This window comes from Telmatherina bonti, assembly GCF_933228915.1.
Source record: "Telmatherina bonti genome assembly, chromosome: 17".
NCBI classification, from domain to species: domain Eukaryota; kingdom Metazoa; phylum Chordata; class Actinopteri; order Atheriniformes; family Telmatherinidae; genus Telmatherina; species Telmatherina bonti.
Genome location: NC_136615.1, coordinates 13883544 through 13901530, shown reverse-complemented (window position 1 = coordinate 13901530; position 17987 = coordinate 13883544). Strand labels below are relative to the sequence as shown.

Below are 17987 nucleotides of genomic sequence, written 5' to 3'. Positions count from 1 at the left end.
AATTTATTTATTACCTGTGATGTTAATTTGATAATCCATTTCAGGTTTAAGATGTTTGTTTTCTTTAAAGAATAAAGTGCATATACAAACTGACAAAGAAGTTTCAAAACAGTGTGCGATTTAGCTGTTTATTAGGCAGTCATGTATACAAATGATTCAACACTATCTATTTCGATTTACACTTGTCATCTTGGTAAGGTCCCCTTAAACACCAAACAAAAATAGAACATTTCTTTTGAAGCAGTTCAATACGACCCTGAATTGAACAGACTTCCAGGACACTTTTATAAGCTGGCAAAAAGTTCATGTTTCTGCACACATTCGTCTTTCCTACAAAACCCATCATGTAATCAATGACAAGTTTTGGTTATCAATACTTGCAACTGCCCTTTAGAGTGAAATATAAATGTAAAATTTTACAATATTTCTTCAAGATCAAAGACTGCCATTTTGTTCACTGAAGTTTTAAAATTTAGACATAAAGGTCAAATATTAACTAAATATTTCAGTCCAAAGCAAGTTGTGCAGGAAAAAAGAAACAATCACAATTATTGTCACCTAACAGTTTTTAAAGTTATACCTCCAAATTTTAATAGTTTATAAATGAAATCTTGTTGAGTTTTAAAGCTGTGAAGAGCTTAACACTGGAAACCCATACTAAAACATCTGACACACACAAAAAGACTGTCTGAAGTTCATTGAAAATTAACGTAGTTCTTAAAATGAAATAAATGAGTATAACAAGATGAGGATCCAGTTTAACATATTGTAACTTTGCTTTGGTATTCCTATTGCCATTATTAATGATGATACTGATGTTTTCATTAGTTTGGAAACAAAATGTTCAGACACAAAGTTCTGCAGTTAAAATTTTCCCTCTTTTTCCTGTAATGCCAAATTCTTTGAGACATTTTTAATTTAACAGTACTTTTGAATGAACACAGAGTATAAATTGTGGATTTCAAACTTTAAAATTACAATAGGTGCCAATAATTCTGACCAGCACTAAATCCAAAAGGTCTACTGACATTAAAACTGAAACAGTACTGATAGTGATAAGGCAGCCGGAAAGACTCCACTTAAAATTTCAAGACTGTGGACAGGAAATGGAATGACACAATGAACAATAAAAATCTGCCGCTCAATTAGGATATCTTTTTTTGTTTTGTTTTTTTCTTTGCCTTTTTTCTGTCATTTACAGTACCCGATAATTCCAAGTTTACAAGTCTGGTTCAGGTTTAAACATAGGTAAAGCTTTGATTAAGGTCACCTTCAAATGTGAAAGCAATAAAAAAATAAACATGCCTAACGGTAACTATATTATGGGTGTATCAACCTTCCATCTTACACTGTCAATGCACTGCATATAATTGCTACTACTCATTTTCAAATTGGACCTCTGAGGCCCACTACACATGATGGATTGGCATTTATGAAATGAATGTAGGCAAAAGGCATTTCACTCAGTAATCATACTTAAATCCTATTCATTAATTTAAAAAAATAAGGACATGAAAATTATATTTTAACATTTTGACTATCATGACACACTTCTTAAATGGTAAAAGCAGGCTATAGTTATTTGGAAAAAACAATCAAGTATCAGAATAATTGTGATTGATGAAAACAAAACATTGAGAATGACTTAAAACATTTTTAAAAAAAGAAAGGAATATATACCATCCAGCAATAGAGCTTAATGCAAGAAAAAAAAAAAAGAAAAGAAAAGAGAATTGAATTCTGTTAGAACCAAGACTCTATCCACTTAATGCATTGATAAATATATTCACGTCTTTATATATAAAAATGTAAGGGACAGACAAATTCAAACAATTGTTTACAACAAGGACAAAACCATGTACATTTAGACTTATCATGAGATTAACAAAACAGAAAACCAGACAAATCTGATGAAGCATTCTTTTGTCCCTGACACATGGCAGAAATACAGGGGTCACTGTACTCCTTCAGAGTCCACAGAATGTGATGGGCACAGGTTAATGCAGCACCCCAGTACACCTGCGCCACTTTTCTGATCCCCACTGAGAGAAAAAGATGAGCAGCAGGAAATTAAAAAGAAAAAAGAAATTTGTGCAAAAGTGCTTCCTGCATTCCATGACTGCCATTTGATTGTGAAACACAACCCGTGGCTTTCTTCTCTGCAGGCAAAAACGTGATTTTTCTCTGTACTGAAAAGCAGGCTCACCAGCTGCAGTACAGAACGTTCAGTGTAATCACTTCCGCATGTGCTAATAGGTGGGATATGGATGTGTGGCATTAAAATTGATCAGAAAACTGTAAGACTCCTTCCTAAATGTTCTGTCCTAGCTAGTTATGTAGCTTGCAAATCTTCTTTCCCTATAACCCTTCCAGACCCAGTCAGCTCAGTAGACATCCCTTTAGCTTAGGGAACACCAACCTGCATCAGTGCCATGGAACAATCACTTCATCCTCAGCCGGGATGAACTGAGCCATGAATCAGTTGCATGCTTATTGCTATAAAGACACTCAGAGAGGAGAAAAGGCTAGCTATGATTGTTTTGCAAGCTATCGTGCAAGTAGTTTAATAAGATTTGCACACATCTCAAAGAACTCGATGGTGTGGCTTCCAGGTCGAGGGACAGACATGCTGTCCCCTCCTCCCATTGAGTCGATGGATGAGGTCAAAGATGAAGCTAAAGAGCCTTCAGCGGTCTTGGTGGGCTGCACAGTGCTCGATATGGCTGGATCTGCTCCATCAGCATCATTCTTAATAGTGGTGCGATAGTTGCCCACAGACCCAGAGCGGAGAGGGGTAGCAGTTCCAGATTTTGTCTCCAACATATCATCTGAATAACACAAAAGAAACTTGGTTTTCTTAACAACTGACACATACACACCCGCACACACAAACAGATCAAATAAAAATGTACTGTGTACTTCATTTCCTGACATACACAGGATATTGACAAGTAAATACTAAGTGTTATAGGAATAATTTCATGATTAAAAATCTGCAAGGGATGCAAAACCTTAAGGAATATAAACTTCTCGAAATGAACACACTTAATTTCAGACTTTGTCTTTGCTGGTTTTCTGACATTTCCCCATGAAAAAAGGATAAAATTGCCCTTCAAGTGGCTTTATAAAGGTCTTAAATGGTTGTATTTCACTTGGCACATTGAATAAACAGTGCAACACCATCAGAATAGTCTTTTATAGGTTTCAGATCTTTTGGTTTCAATATCCAATTTAATCAGCAATCCATTGCTAAAAGACTTCGGTTGTGACTTTAATTATCAGAGCTGACTTGACTGTAGCGTAAAGATCATTCTGAGCTTTTTACTGTTTACACAGCATGCTTGTGCAACAAGAAAAGCTCACAACACCGCTCCTATCTAACATTTTCCTTTGAGGTGCCATCAGGCACACACACATTTCCCAGAGCTTGTAACTCTGAGTCAATCATTTATGAAGTCTACACAGAGCCACCAAACTACAGGACAGAATCCAGAAAAACAACACATACAGGGACACAGGAATTCACATAGCTTGATATAGACACAGTCCCACATAAGTTTTTTCCACACTATTCAGCAAAGAGGTGAGTTCCATCAGACTTGCAGTTGTTTCAAGCTTTAAAGCAATTAAATAGAAGCTTTTGCAAACAATAATGTCTCAGGTTTGTAAGAAATGAGTGAAGAAACAATGTGTCTGTTATGCACCATTTCTCTTAGAAGAAATGGAAAATAAAACTGCTTATAAAATAACTTCGGACTTGGAAGTTTGTCAAATTTTATTTAGCTCAGGCCTGTACGCTGAATAACACACTGTCGGATGGCCCTAAACCAATTAATAGTTGAGTTCTTAACCTAACACCACCGAGAAGCACCTTAATAAGCTGGGCTGTTATTGCAATAATTAGGAGATGGATATCACAGATGTTAGGATCATGGGGTGGGAAAATTGAATCGAAAAATAAAAAATCTGGATTTTTTTGCTTCACAATTTTAAAATAAATTTTTTGTTTAAAAAAAAAAAAAAAATCGATTTCTTTTATTTCAAATAAATTTTTAAAAATCCATTATAAAATTTTTGTAATTTTTTTGTTTTTCTTTTTACATGTCTTCTTGGGCATTATAGCAGCAGAATGATGGTCTGACTACTGTGTTGTTTATCCCAACTGAAATCAAGGAAAATGAGCAAAAAAAAAAAAAAGTTTTATACATGTTTTTTGTTGATAATCAACAAAAATTAGCAATATCATAGAGTTGTGAGAATCGCAATTTAAATCGAATCGGCACCCAAAAAAATTGGAATCGAATCGGGACAAGAGCATAACGTCACAGCCCTATTAGGATCCCTTATATGATTGTAAATTTACATTCATATTCTCTTCATTGATTAATTTCAAGCGTCCACGAAAAGCTATATGGTTAAGTCATTAAACCAAAAGGAGTAGTAGTTAGGTTATATAGTCCTGTTAGCATGACTATGATGGATGCTGTGATACAACAGAGAGAAAGTGATTTATATATTTTTTTAAAAAAAAACAAAAAAAACAAGAGCATATTTAGGTTTTCTAAGATTTACCAGAAAGTGCAAACTAGGTCAGAGACACACAGTCTTTTCCTTCTGACTAAGTTTTGGAACTACATCCTACTAATTATCTGAGACCACAACTCCATGACAAATCAAGCAGTAATTAAAGGTTGCTTGTCAAATCTACAGAGCTTTTTTCATTGATAAATTATTCCTGAAAAGAAAAAACATTAAAAAAATCTTAGCTTCTGGGTGCAATGGGAAAGTAATTATTATTCAGTGTTAAATGACTCAGCATTTTAAATCAACTCCAGCCCCACATGGCACAGCGGGGAATCCGCCAACTGATTTAAGCTGATTTAAACTCAAATTATTACAGCAACAAAAATAAACAGTGTTGAATTGTTTCCTTAAACAAATAAACTTTCAACAACCATAAATCTCACACTGAAGTTATTGAACTGAAAGCAGCACCTCATAATGAGCCAAGATTGTTTAAATTAAATTGTATTCCAGCCTGACAGCTCATTCTTCAAACCCCTGTGTGATGTGAGGTGTGACCCAATTAAAAATAATAAACTAGCATAGTTTATTACAGAACTTATCCAACTCATCGCAGAGACATCTACTGTGGTCTTTAAAGCAGTAAACATCCTATTCGTGGCAAAAGGAAAGGATTTGATCAGTTTAATCAGGCTGGTGTACCAACATTTATCACATGTTAAAGTAGAAATGGGCAATAAAGTGATTTCAGAATGAGAGACTCCAGTCTATTAATTAGTGGTAATACACCTCAAGCTGATTGCTGTGAAGTTTAGGTATTTTGGTTTTATCTTGCAGTCATGATGAGTAAACTTCTGAAACCAATAGTTTAAATTTAGTCTTTATCACAATCAAGACTGAGATCAAAGTTGAAAACTATATCATGACCGTATTTGTAGTTATATTAACCACAATATTTATGGTGTAAAAACAGCAAAAGAAAGTCTTTTGTCGCTCCAGACCCTCAGATTTATTTAGATGTGGAGAACGCAAACTTCTACCAGCCGATCAACAAACCGCAGGAAACTGCCTTCGCAAGCTTCGCTTTATGGAAACTGCTCCACTTCCTCACGACATAAAGCACTGTAAAAACTTAGACTAAATCTGTCTGATTGTATTTATTCATAAAAATGTAACTATCATCGCAAATTAAATGACTGTAATACAGATGCAGTTGATTTATAAAGCTGAATATACTTTCAGCTCCTTAAATTTAACCATGGAAATTTGTCATCTCTCTAAATAAAAAGACAAATAAATTACAAGAATATATAAACGCCATTGAGTCTGTATGACACAGTTTGTTAGTCCTTATTATCTGTTTTTTGTTGTTGAAACTGACCCTGACTTCAAAATTGAAGTAAACCCAAATGCAGATAGTTTTGCTGTGGGTTCCTGCAGGGCAGCGTTGGAAAACTTACCGTCTATGCTACGGAAATCAAGGAGGTAGGTTCTACTGTCGACCTGGTAAAGTTGAAGGCTCATCTTGGTTTGCATCCCAGTGATAGGATTCTTCCTTCTTACACGTAGATAATATGGATTCACAACCTGGTGGAGTTACAGGAGGACCATAACTGTAAAAAAAACAATATAGCTCTTTAAAATACTTGCCTTCTATATAAAAACCTCTCACCTACCTTCCATTCATAATCAAGCTGTTTCATGGCCCGGCACACTTCTGACATGATATCATTGGGTCTGCTCTGACTGCGGATACCCAGATGCCACTTGGCTCTCCTCACACCCTGGTGCTTGGACTTTTGGGGGTTTAGTTCATCCAGTGTGTGGCGAGGCCGGGGAGGAGTCTCAGCCACGAGAAAGGGTACGCGCTCCGGGTGGGGCTTGATAACGCCAGCCACAGCGCCACCAGATGAAGTCAGGTGCTCGTCTAGAAAAGAGTCAGGAGGGCTGGACGCCAGGTAGAAGTCCTTGGCTTCACTCATGATGCGACGATTGTCAATGATGAGATGGTAGGCGACGGCTAATGGATCTTGATGATTGCGACTGTAAATGCAGGTCAGAACTTCCTCTTCTGTGCACTCAAACTTCTCACACACCTCCTTCAGGGCCTCATCATCAATCATGTTGTTGCTGTAGGAGGGGTCTTCAGGAAACAAGTACTTGGGCAGGTCTTGTTTAAACCAATCATCCTCTCTGTGAGGAAGACATAATAGTTTAAGAAAAACATGTATACAACTGTCAGAATAAGCCTTCACTTACATCCCAGTATTCAGTTCTTAAAAAAATACTCTGACTTAACAGACAGATCAGAAATTTATTGCATTTTTGGCTTTGTAAAAATCCTCCCAGGGCTTACCGGATCTCTTTGATGGTGGCTCTTTTCATCGGGTCCACTTGCAGCATGTGTTTGAGGAGGCTTATTACTGAAGGGTTCAGATACTGCGGGGTGAAAAAGATCCCATCACAGATCTTTTTAAAGAGTGTTGGCACATGATCATCATCGAAGGGGAGTGTCCCACACAATAAGGCATAAAGAATGACACCACTACTCCATATATCCACCTCTGGACCAGCATATAATCTGAAAGAAGAAGAAAAGAATCATCAATGAAGCTGTGTTTGACTCAAGAGAATTTTTCTCTCCAACATGCACAACATTTATAACGGAGAACTGAGTACTGCATCAACGTCACACTGATAAATGAAACAAACAAAAGTGTTACCTTCCTGAAATGACCTCAGGAGCAGCATAGTTTGGAGAGCCACAACTTGTTCTCAGGAACTCTCCATCTGACATCATGTTTGACAAACCTGCATGGCATTTCAAACCGTTATACAGTCTATAAATGCTCGTAGATTCAAACATATTTGTAAACATTTCTTACTGCATACCACGCACTTAGCTCGAACTAAACGTGGACACTTTGACAAATGCTGGAACTGATTTTATTTGTGTCAATGTGATTATGGTTGAAATATGCCGTGGTGCTGGTAATGACAACAAAAGGGTTTAGTTACAGCTAAATAAGTCAAAGTTTGTTATTTTTTTCATTTCTACAGCCGCTGCAGCTCAAGCTCAGCCTCCCAGTAAAGAAACAAATGCCTTCCTCTCTGGAAGTCAGGAAAAATGAGTCATTGCAGAAACAAAAAAAATAAAAACACAAAATTGAATAACAAAGGATTGGAAATGATTTAGAATATGCCTTCAAGGTGAACCATCTTAAGAAAAGGCAAATCTGCTTTCAGCTCTTTATGTGAATGGCCCCGGGGGAAGATATGAGTTTACAAAAACAGTTTTGCATATGTACTTCACAACCACAGTGCACTCTGTATTAATCTATGCATAATAACATAGGCTTAAATCTACCTTCTCACACACACAATCTGAAAATATGTATTTTTACCAATCAGTAGTATTATGCTTAACTTTTAACATGGACACTTTTTCTAGCAAAATACTTTTGTTGTCTTGATATCAGGATGAGCAGAACAATATGAGTAAAGAATGCATGGATGACCTCACGCTGACAACATTGAGTCAAAACAGGGATTTGCTCATAAAAACAAGCTGTAGAATACCACTATGTTACTAATGCAACCACAACATTAGAGTTGTGTCCATAACTATAATATTAACAAAATGCCCCGCATTTAGACTCCAAGGTTTGGGACTTAGGAGAACCTACCGAAATCTGCAATCTTGGCATTCATGTGTGCATCGAGCAGCACATTTTCAGGTTTGAGGTCTCGGTGTACCACCATGTGCCTGTGGCAATAGTCTACTGCTGAAATAATCTGCTGGAACAGTCGGCGACTTTCCTTTTCGTCCAACTGTCAAAGCAGAAATTACCCATTAGGTGTGATCTTCATTGTGACTCAGTTAACACATCACTGCTGAATAAGCTTCACTTCATGTCATGTTTTTGCTGTTGGCTTGTGTTTCATGCAGCTAAAAAGGTTACAGTTTGTAATGACAATGAGCACAGTGGTTCTGCTTATCTTCCTTAAAAATAAAATGTGTAAGAAATGCTGTAGAAAATTTGTGATATCAACATACAAAGTCCATTTTTATTTTCATAGTGCATTACCTTTCCATTTTTGCAGATGTAGTCGAAGAGCTCCCCACCTGAGACATACTCCATTACCATGAAGATATCTGTGGGGGTGCTAATAACCTGATACCTATAGCAATGAAAACAAAGTTGACACATGTCAAAAACTGACTGCAAACATTACAATTATAACAACTCAAGATGGTCACTGGCCATGTTTAAAAAGGGGGAATGTATATTATAAACTCGGACTTAACTGTGCAAGAGATCAACATAACTCTGGGGAAATAGCTGTTTTTGTTCTACATGACTCACCAAATGAATGCAGGATCCAGTGTGATAAAAAGTATGCGAGTGACTAATTCCAAAAACAGTGATAAAGAAATAGGTCTTAAAAAGATTCCCACTATTTTAAATATTTGATCAGTGCCATGTTTCATTGCATCTCATGATGTCCTTTCATGCCTTTGCTCTCAAATACTATTCAATACCATGTAAATATTTAAGATGATTAGATATGTTTAACAGAGAGAATTCCAAAAATGAAAACCTTGTATGGAAATTAACTCTGATCAGTCAGCGTTGAAGTTAGAGTTAACAACAGCACTTGTGAATAAGCTATTTGCACATGCAGCGTGATGCTAGCAGCAGCTTCTTACCCAGATGGATGTACTTTCATGTTGATTGACAAATTCATTCAATAATTCATTTATACTTTATTCATAGAACCCCTTTTCATACATAAAATGCAACTTAAAGTGGTGTAAATTAACATTAGCAGCCCTCCGCCCCTTCTTTTTCCCCATCCTTTCCCCTGAAATCTACATGATCATAAGTTTACCAATTTATCAATGTCATATATAATATCTATATAGACATATATATATCTATATAGACACATATAAATATACCCACACACACCCATACCATCCATCCATCTATATCTCTATATCTCTCTCTCTCTCTCTCTCTCTCTCTATATATATATCTATATATCTATGTATATATATATATATCTATATCTCTCTCTCTATATATATATATATATATATATATATATATATATATATATGTATATATATATATATATATATATATATGGTGGGGGAATCAAATCGAAAAAGTTTTTAAAAAAATCTGGATTTCTTCACTTCACAATTTTAAAATCAATATTTTTGTTAAAACTATTTTTTTCTAAAAAAAATAAAAGTAATCCATCCATCCATCCATCCATCTTCTGCCGCTTATCCGGGGTCGGGTCGCGGGGGCAGCAGCCTAAGCAGGGAAGCCCAGACTTCCCTCTCCCCAGCCACATTTGCCAACTCTGTGGAGGGGATCCCGAGGCGTTCCCAGGCCAGCCGAGAGATGTAATCCCTCCAGCGTGTCCTGGGTCTTCCCCGGGGTCTCCTCCCAGAGGGACGTGCCTGGAACACCTCACCAGGGAGGCGTCCAGGAGGCATCCTGACCAGATGCCCGAGCCACCTCAACTGGTTCCTCTCGATGCGAAGGAGCAGCGGCTCTACTCTGAGCCCCTCCCGGATGACCGAGCTCCTCACCCTATCTCTAAGGGAGAGCCCGGCCACCCTGCGGAGGAAACTCATCTCAGCCGCCTGTATACGAGATCTCGTTCTTTCGGTCACGACCCACAGCTCATGACCATAGGTGAGGGTAGGAACGTAGATCGACTGATAAATCGAGAGCTTCGCCTTCTGGCTCAGCTCCTTCTTCACCACGACAGACCGGCGCAGAGCCCGCATTACTGCAGACGCCGCACCGATCCGTCTGTCGATCTCACGCTCCATCCTTCCCTCACTCGTGAACAAGACCCAGAGATATTTAAACTCCTCCACTTGAGGCAGGACCTGATAAAAGTAATCAATTATAAAAATTTGCTGCAGTTTTTTTCAGTTTTATTGATCTATTTACGTGTCTTCCTGGGCATTAAAGCAGCAGAATGATGGTCTGGCTACTGTGTTTTTTCCTGGGCATTAAAGCAGCAGAATGATGGTCTGGCTACTGTGTTTTTTCCTAATTGAAATAAAGAAAAATGACAAGCAAAAATAGTTTTGTACATTTTGCAATTTAAATCGAATCAGCCCAAATCATTTCTTTGTTCTTTCAAGCTTGTAGAAGAATGAAGTTACTTGGGGAAATGATAATCTTTTGTTACTGAAGTGTAATGATTAATTGAATATCTGTTTTACTTGAGAATCTATTCTGAATCAAATCATCCCTTAAAAACCGGATTCGAATTGACTCATGAGGACTTGTTAGATACACATACATATAAATAGTGACTAAACTGACCATGCCCAAAAGATCCAGATCACTCGAAGAAATGCTATTTGTAACAAAAATTGCTGCTGTCATTAATATAAGTGATTTTATCTGCAGATTAAGCATTTCAGTTTTGCATTTAATACTGACACCACACATATATATACATAAATACATGCAAATTAAAACAATTTTTTCTGTAAAATAAAGGCAGCATGGGAGTCAGCAAAACTGTGTCCTTTACTTTTCTTCTTAGTCCTCTACAACAAACCTAGTTGTGCACAAAGTATTGCTGGGATAGTTAAAAATTAAAGCAATAGTTAGTCATCTGACCCCAACTAAGACTAATCATTTTAAGATGCAGGGTTTGAGATTTTTACTATGGACACATGGATGCATCGAGCAAAGCTAGTGAGCATAAAAGCTTTGCAAAGAATAATGATGCAGTGTAATATGACACTGCACAGTGCATACTGTACACTTTACAACATGTTACAAATAATTTAGAAACAAAAGTGAAGAATCTCTTTGTATAATTATCATCAAATAAAACATGAAACTGTAATAGTTTAAAGTTAACTTTTTAAAAGCAATTGATCCAAAACAACATAAGATGTTGGATTTTTTTGCATTGACCATTTGTTATTAAACCTAACAGGGGATACTTGGCACTTTGCACCAGTGGTTTGTGAACGCTGTTAAAGATTAGATCTCGCTTCTTGAGACTCACACAAAGTTTACATTCTTGCGCAGAATCCATAACATGGAGTTGGTATTTGAGTTGTTAGCCACACCCTCTAGTCCATTTAATAGCCTTATAAACAGTGGCATAGAGCTTGTACAAATTCACATACCAGACAGGAAGTACCACAGCAACTATTAACAACTGCGCTTTTTTAAATCAATGGTGTGCAACTTCTGTGTACAGTCTGTCCTTTAGCTTAATAGTAAATGGTATCATTCCCTTAGAAATCTACATGTTAAAGCTACTGTGGCATACTAAGCCATGAAGTTTAGTTTCAGTCAGATCACATGTTCAATAATGACTCAAACTGTCGGTTATCTCTCAGCTTTAAGCAGTTCAGATGTTAAAAGCGATGTCACACAGCATTTAAAAACAGGACAGACAATATGATTACAGTAGCAAAAATAAACCTGGAATAGAAGTGACATTTCTTGTAAGTGCACATTTAGCTACAATTAAATCTAAGACAGAGGTCACACAGTGAGGAACAATAGTCCATTCTAATGTACTTTTGTACATTAAAATAAAAGACTACCAAAGGGGATAAACAATTCTAGGAAAAAAAAAAAAAAAAAGAGGACTGATGGAAAAGGAGACTAGGTCAGACAGATATCATCCTGGATGGATACATTCTAAAACACACTATTAAAGTCTGGAAATAGCTTAGTGGGTGGCATTAATGTGACAGTTGGGGGATTAAGGAGCAGTGAGGAGTGTGTAATCTAGGACTTACAGTTTAATTATATGAGGGTGTCTGAAAAGCTTGAGGTTCTGGATCTCTCTGCGAATCTTTCCCACCACGTCCAAGCTGCGGATCTTCTGCCTATTCAGGATCTTCACCGCCACTTGGTGTTTGGTAAGCTCATGTTGGCCCACTAAAGGAAATGCACATTAGAGTTCATGAAAGCAGATGAAAAGAAATAACATGAAAACAATGGGTGAAAAAAAACAAATCAACAGAACAATTATTTTTTAAAAAAAAATAAATAAATAAAAAAAAAAAAAAGACGTGAAAAAAATGCTAATTTCTCTGGATTGTAGATAATATGTTTAAACCTGTTTAAGTTATGTCTGTATTCCAACACTGAACAGAACAGTGCAAACAAAACTTTCACAATGTCAAGATTTATGAAGATGTCATTGCAGTTGCTTATTTGTTTGTAGCAGATAGAGCATCACAATTGTGTACGTGTAGTCATGTCACTGTCCACTTGATAAATGTCAAGTCCAATGTTCACAGTGCCCCTTGCTTCATTCCTGGCTTCAAACCAAATCCACTGGGAAAATGTGTTGTCAGGTGCGAGAAAGCCACTGTATGGGATATTCGTTGTGGCTTTTTGGTCAAATCATTTGCTTATTAGCCTCCATTTATTACTAGCTGAAAGATAGGTGCAATTTTAAATATGTGGTTATAATATAACCTTAACTAGAGACAAAAACCTCTTTCTATGATGAGAACTTAGTGTAGACACTTGTGGTTACCAAATTAAAGCAGTTTGGAAGATTTAACTCAAAACCAAAAGTGAACCAGGAAATTGGATATAAACAGATTCTTATCAGAACAGATCTTCCGACCACAAAGTCATTGCAGCTGAGTAGATGATGGGAAACTGGTCCATTTAAAACACTGAACTTGTGGAACAGCGGTTTTTGATTTGCCAATTGTCTCAGCAGTAAAATATGAACTCTTAAGTACTTAAAACAATATTCACAGAGTATCACCTTGAATGCACTAAAGGTCATAACCTTCCCTATCCCCCTCCTCGCAAAACAAAAGAAAGAAAAAAGAAAGATGACTAAATGTGAATTAAATGGCTGATAGCGCTGTTAACCTTTGTTTTAGTGTGGGTATATTTGCTTCAGCATTTTAGGATATCTAAGGGCAAGTTAAAGTGTTTATGTTGGATTAAATTCACGCAAATCTTAAGTATAATAATAATCATTTGGGAATCTAATGCGGAATTAGAAAACAAGACAGGTTTATACAAAACAGGCTTAGTAGTACTACTCTTGCCACCCAAAAAACAAAAACAAAAAAAATACTGGGCGTAGATTTGGCTGGATTTTCCCCAACTCCCTTTCTAGGCACGCACGCACGCGCACACATACCTTTCAAGCATAAACACTTCCTTAGAAGTATGCCAAATCCAACACATAAAGAGTAGCCGAGACAAATTATTCAACGGCACAATAAACAACTTCTCGTACGTTTTAAGAAAGGAAGGGGAAGACACAATACCTCATTACTATTACGAGCTATCGCTAAAACAGATCCGGAAGGTTTACTTCCCGGTATCCGTCAGAGACTTGTGGCTCACTGGTTAGCTTACAGCGCTACAAACGCTAAGTTAAACAAATGTGCCAAAAATTATTCTCAAGTCGTGCGATTTGTGTTGTAGTGTGCAGCTACAACCCACAAAACGTAATACTCAACACAAAAAATTTTAACTAAATGCATGACAACATATGTGATACCTTACGGATGTAGCGACAAGTTAGCTTCCATAGCAGGCTAAATTAGCACCTAAGCTAAAAAACGCTCACCGTCTTTCCGTTTGCATGAGACGCCGAGAGACATACCTTTAACCTTTCCAAATGTCCCCACTCCAAGTGTATCCCCGAGAATGTAATGTCCGATTTTAACTCTTCCTTCATGCTTTTGTTTTTCCGTCGCCATCTTCCCGCAGTGGCCTTCCTGCGGGGTTAGCTATCTGCAGGCTGAGACGGACCGAACTCCGCTATGTGCGTCCGTCTAGCGGCTCCGCTTTGCACGCAAGGTGGGCGGGGTTCCCACGCTTGCGTGATTCGTCAGAACGTAGGCGACGTAAAATGTCCCCTTTATTGCTTCGCGCAGAGCTCCGAAATCGCAGCGTTATCATCAACAACAGTTTTATTGTCTGTTTCAACTTTAAATAATCATATTTTATGTTGAAAGATATTTCAAAAAATTAAATTATTTAAAAATCAAGGAAAATATGCACCGATCGATTGTTTTAACTGAAGTGAATGAGCAATGAAAGCAAACATTGAGCATAAGGGCAGGGTTAGATGACTTAAAACATCATGCCATTTCAAGTAAGCAATAAGATCATGCTGTACAATGTGATGAGAACTCTATTCCTATCACTAGGTTAGTACAACTGACCAAAAAATACCATGTTTCTTCTAGGGAAATTCTATATCAAGTCACCAAATACATAGAATCTGTTTACTAATAATGTGCAGGCAGTTTCCAAGCAAAACTGTAGCTCTATATCATTAATTAATCCAAGAAAACTCTGCTGACACATAAATGTTGATACATAATTCATGTTATAGAAGGGACTTCCAAACATTTAAACAATAAACCACAGGTGCTAAATCAGTAAATCACATTTAATTGGGTTGTTGTGATGGTTGTGTTATTTAATTGCACACATGCATAGTCATGTCTGACCATAATCACATTGCAGAAGTTGGAGAAAGTAAGCATTTAGAAGAATAAAGTGCAGAAATGATACCCATTATTTCCCATATAAATATATGCCAGTGAGTACCAATAGAACAAAATTTTTATTTTCTGAAACGATAAGGAAGACAAGTTTTAAACAAATATCTTGCAGGATTTATTGATTTGAACCTTCCTGACACACAAGACAGCTGTGAGTCATCCACAACCCTGCTCTTGTTTTGTATTCACAGCTGGTTTTAGTTCCTGGCTTGTGAGTCATGAGAATCTGGACCTCTATGCGACCTGCTTGTAGAGAAGTTGCAGTTATTTTCAATTACGCCTTTTACCCTTCAAAACATGGCTCGTTTTGAACACAATCTCTTCTACGGCTTGAACTAAAAGATGGAGAATTCTTATAACATATACCATGAAAAGCTCAAGAGAACTGCTTACAGCAATAATGATGATCAGCAGCAATGATAAAAAAATTTGAATGCACTAAAATGGTTTATTATCTCTCTGGGCTGCTGTTCAGTGAAAATAAACATAACAGGACATAATAAACCTCAAAAGATATCTTTAAAAATGCAACTTTAACACTTCTATTTTTCCTTCTGCAAACACAAAACATAACTTAAAGTACTTACTGAACAAATACAGTTTTTTTCAGTCAGCTAGTGACTAGCAGAAAAAGAGGAGCCAGCTGAACAGTTACCATGACCATGAAAGAACAATAAATACAAAATAAAATCATCATTAGTAATAATTAGTTTATGTCTGCACGTGTTGAACAAAATTAATTATTTGAAGGTTTCATGGCCTTTTTTTCCTACCTTAGAACATACAAATGCTGGAAAAAATTTGGTAAAGCTGACAAGGTTATGTTTATCTCTGTCTTTTCTGTAGTTTGTCAGCTATGGATGTGATAACAAGACTTGATTAGAAACAAAGTTAAGCAAAGAACTGATCAGCAGCCTCAGACTCATGAAGGTGTCAGAAGCTCCAAGTTTATTCCAAACCATTGCCATATAACATCTGAGATCTATCATAATCTCAGGGTGGTCCATCTTACATCATCTCATCGTCTAGAAAAGCTGCTCTGTTTATTTATTCAAATGCGCTGCTATTTATAAGCGAGTAATGACCACACAAAAACCTAGAAAGAAAAATTACAAGGCTACAATCTCAGTCTTGAAAAATACAGTCAGTATAGTCATATACTGAATGGCAGCTGGAAAAAGCTCTAGCTCCCCCTGCCACATGAAATGGGTGACGTGGGTATAGAAAGAAAGAAAGAAAGAAAGAAAGAAATTGAATATTTAAAACTTTTGTAAAAACTTTGTGTATCTTGTGTTTGTTTCGTTAGTGTATTTGACTGCATACATCTTGTGTTTTTTTCATTACTTTTGCTTGTATTCATATGACAGCATCAAAAGACCACAGAAAATGCCCTGTATGTGCAAGCAATTGGTGATAAAAACAAACAAACAAACATTGTAATTCTGATTTGATGCTTGGCCAGTCACTGTGTTTGTACTAGTCAGCATCCATGCGGTAGCATTTTGAAGGATGGTCAGATAAAATACGAGTCTAAACATGAAGCACTGTGATGATCTAAAGAAAATATAAAGTAAGCTTAAATTACATTATATCATGAAACAAGAAACGATCATCTAAAATGCACCAAAACCTTTACAGGTGAGCTGTTCCATGCTTAAGTATTCTCTAACACACACACACACACACACAAAGACAAAAAGAACCTTAAGAAATGTCTGAACCATGCTTTATTTACTTTATTCTGGTTTTATGACAGCTTGTATCTAAACAGTCCTGATGTGGTATAATCCCCCCACTGTTGTTAGCTTTCGTTTTAAAAAGATGTTTGAGATGAAGGAGTTACCATTGAATGATTCTTTCATGTTCCACATTCATGACATCAGTGTGAGATCAGGCTCTCACATTTCTGTGTGACACTGATACATTAGCTTTGAGTGTCCAATAGATGGCAATGTATGTCAGTTAAAGAAATGAGATAATCAGTGTAAATGTCTGCAGCCTTGATTTAGGATGCACTAGTCTTATACTCATTACTCACTGTCAGCAAATCAGTGATTATGAGTTGATAGTCAAAAAAATATAAAGCAAATAAAGATATTTACCAAATGAGCTAAATGTAATGAATGCATGGTTATAGAAGTAAACGGACACAGAGTGGATAACTCAAAAACCTTTATACACTTTAATAAGTCCTGGACATGGTTAAGAGAAATGCAATTAAATGTATACAGAGAATTATATATTAATAGAAGAAATTGTAAAAAAAAAAAAAAAGAAAAAAAGTCAGTGTTACCTTTTACACATTTTTTTCTCAGTGAAGCACAACACTTTCTTTCCCTCTACTGTGGCTACATAAGCTGCTGGCAGGTCATTACATGCAACAGCGGTTATCATTTTAATTACAGAGGTGCTTATTATAATCCTACTGGGTCCGCCTGTTAGTATGCTTGTTAAAGTCCTGCTTATTATCCTCTCAGGTGTTCCACACAAAACAACTGCTCTCTTAAAGTAGAAGTAATAAGCAAGACACTTTCAAACCCATTGAAAGGACTGTTTGCGCTCAGTTATGTACTTCTTAATGGGAACTTTTTATTGCTCAACTGGATACACAAACTCCCATCAAATGAAAGCTCAAAAGAATGGAAGCAGTCGAACATAAGAAGAATGACTAAAAGTGGAACCAAAAGCTTATTTTATCTCACATGGGAGGAAAATAGATAGCAGTAATTTATCATGCAGCTTGAAATGTGCTAAACAGATAACATCACTTCCTGATTTAAAACAATCAACTATGTGTTGAAGTACGTTTTGGAATATGAAAACTATGGGCTCAAAAGACACACTGTTTTGGACTGTGGGGCTCTTTGTAAGTAGAGGGATGTTTGCCAAATAGTACTAG

The 17987-nt window shown here is 36.7% G+C and overlaps 1 protein-coding gene across 1 annotated transcript; it reads right to left on the bottom strand.

Annotated features, from left to right (window-relative positions):
• Positions 1–140: 140 nt before the first annotated feature.
• On the bottom strand, positions 141–14300 carry prkaa1 (protein kinase, AMP-activated, alpha 1 catalytic subunit). The gene is made up of 9 exons (XM_079257183.1): positions 14179–14300; positions 12332–12473; positions 8613–8706; positions 8211–8355; positions 7248–7335; positions 6881–7105; positions 6201–6717; positions 5985–6111; positions 141–2828 (listed from the first exon to the last, which is right to left on the bottom strand). Exons 1-9 carry the CDS (start codon positions 14273–14275, stop codon positions 2548–2550), a joined length of 1716 nt encoding a protein of 571 aa, XP_079113309.1. The 5' UTR covers positions 14276–14300; the 3' UTR covers positions 141–2547.
• Between the last annotated feature and the right edge of the window lie 3687 nt (positions 14301–17987).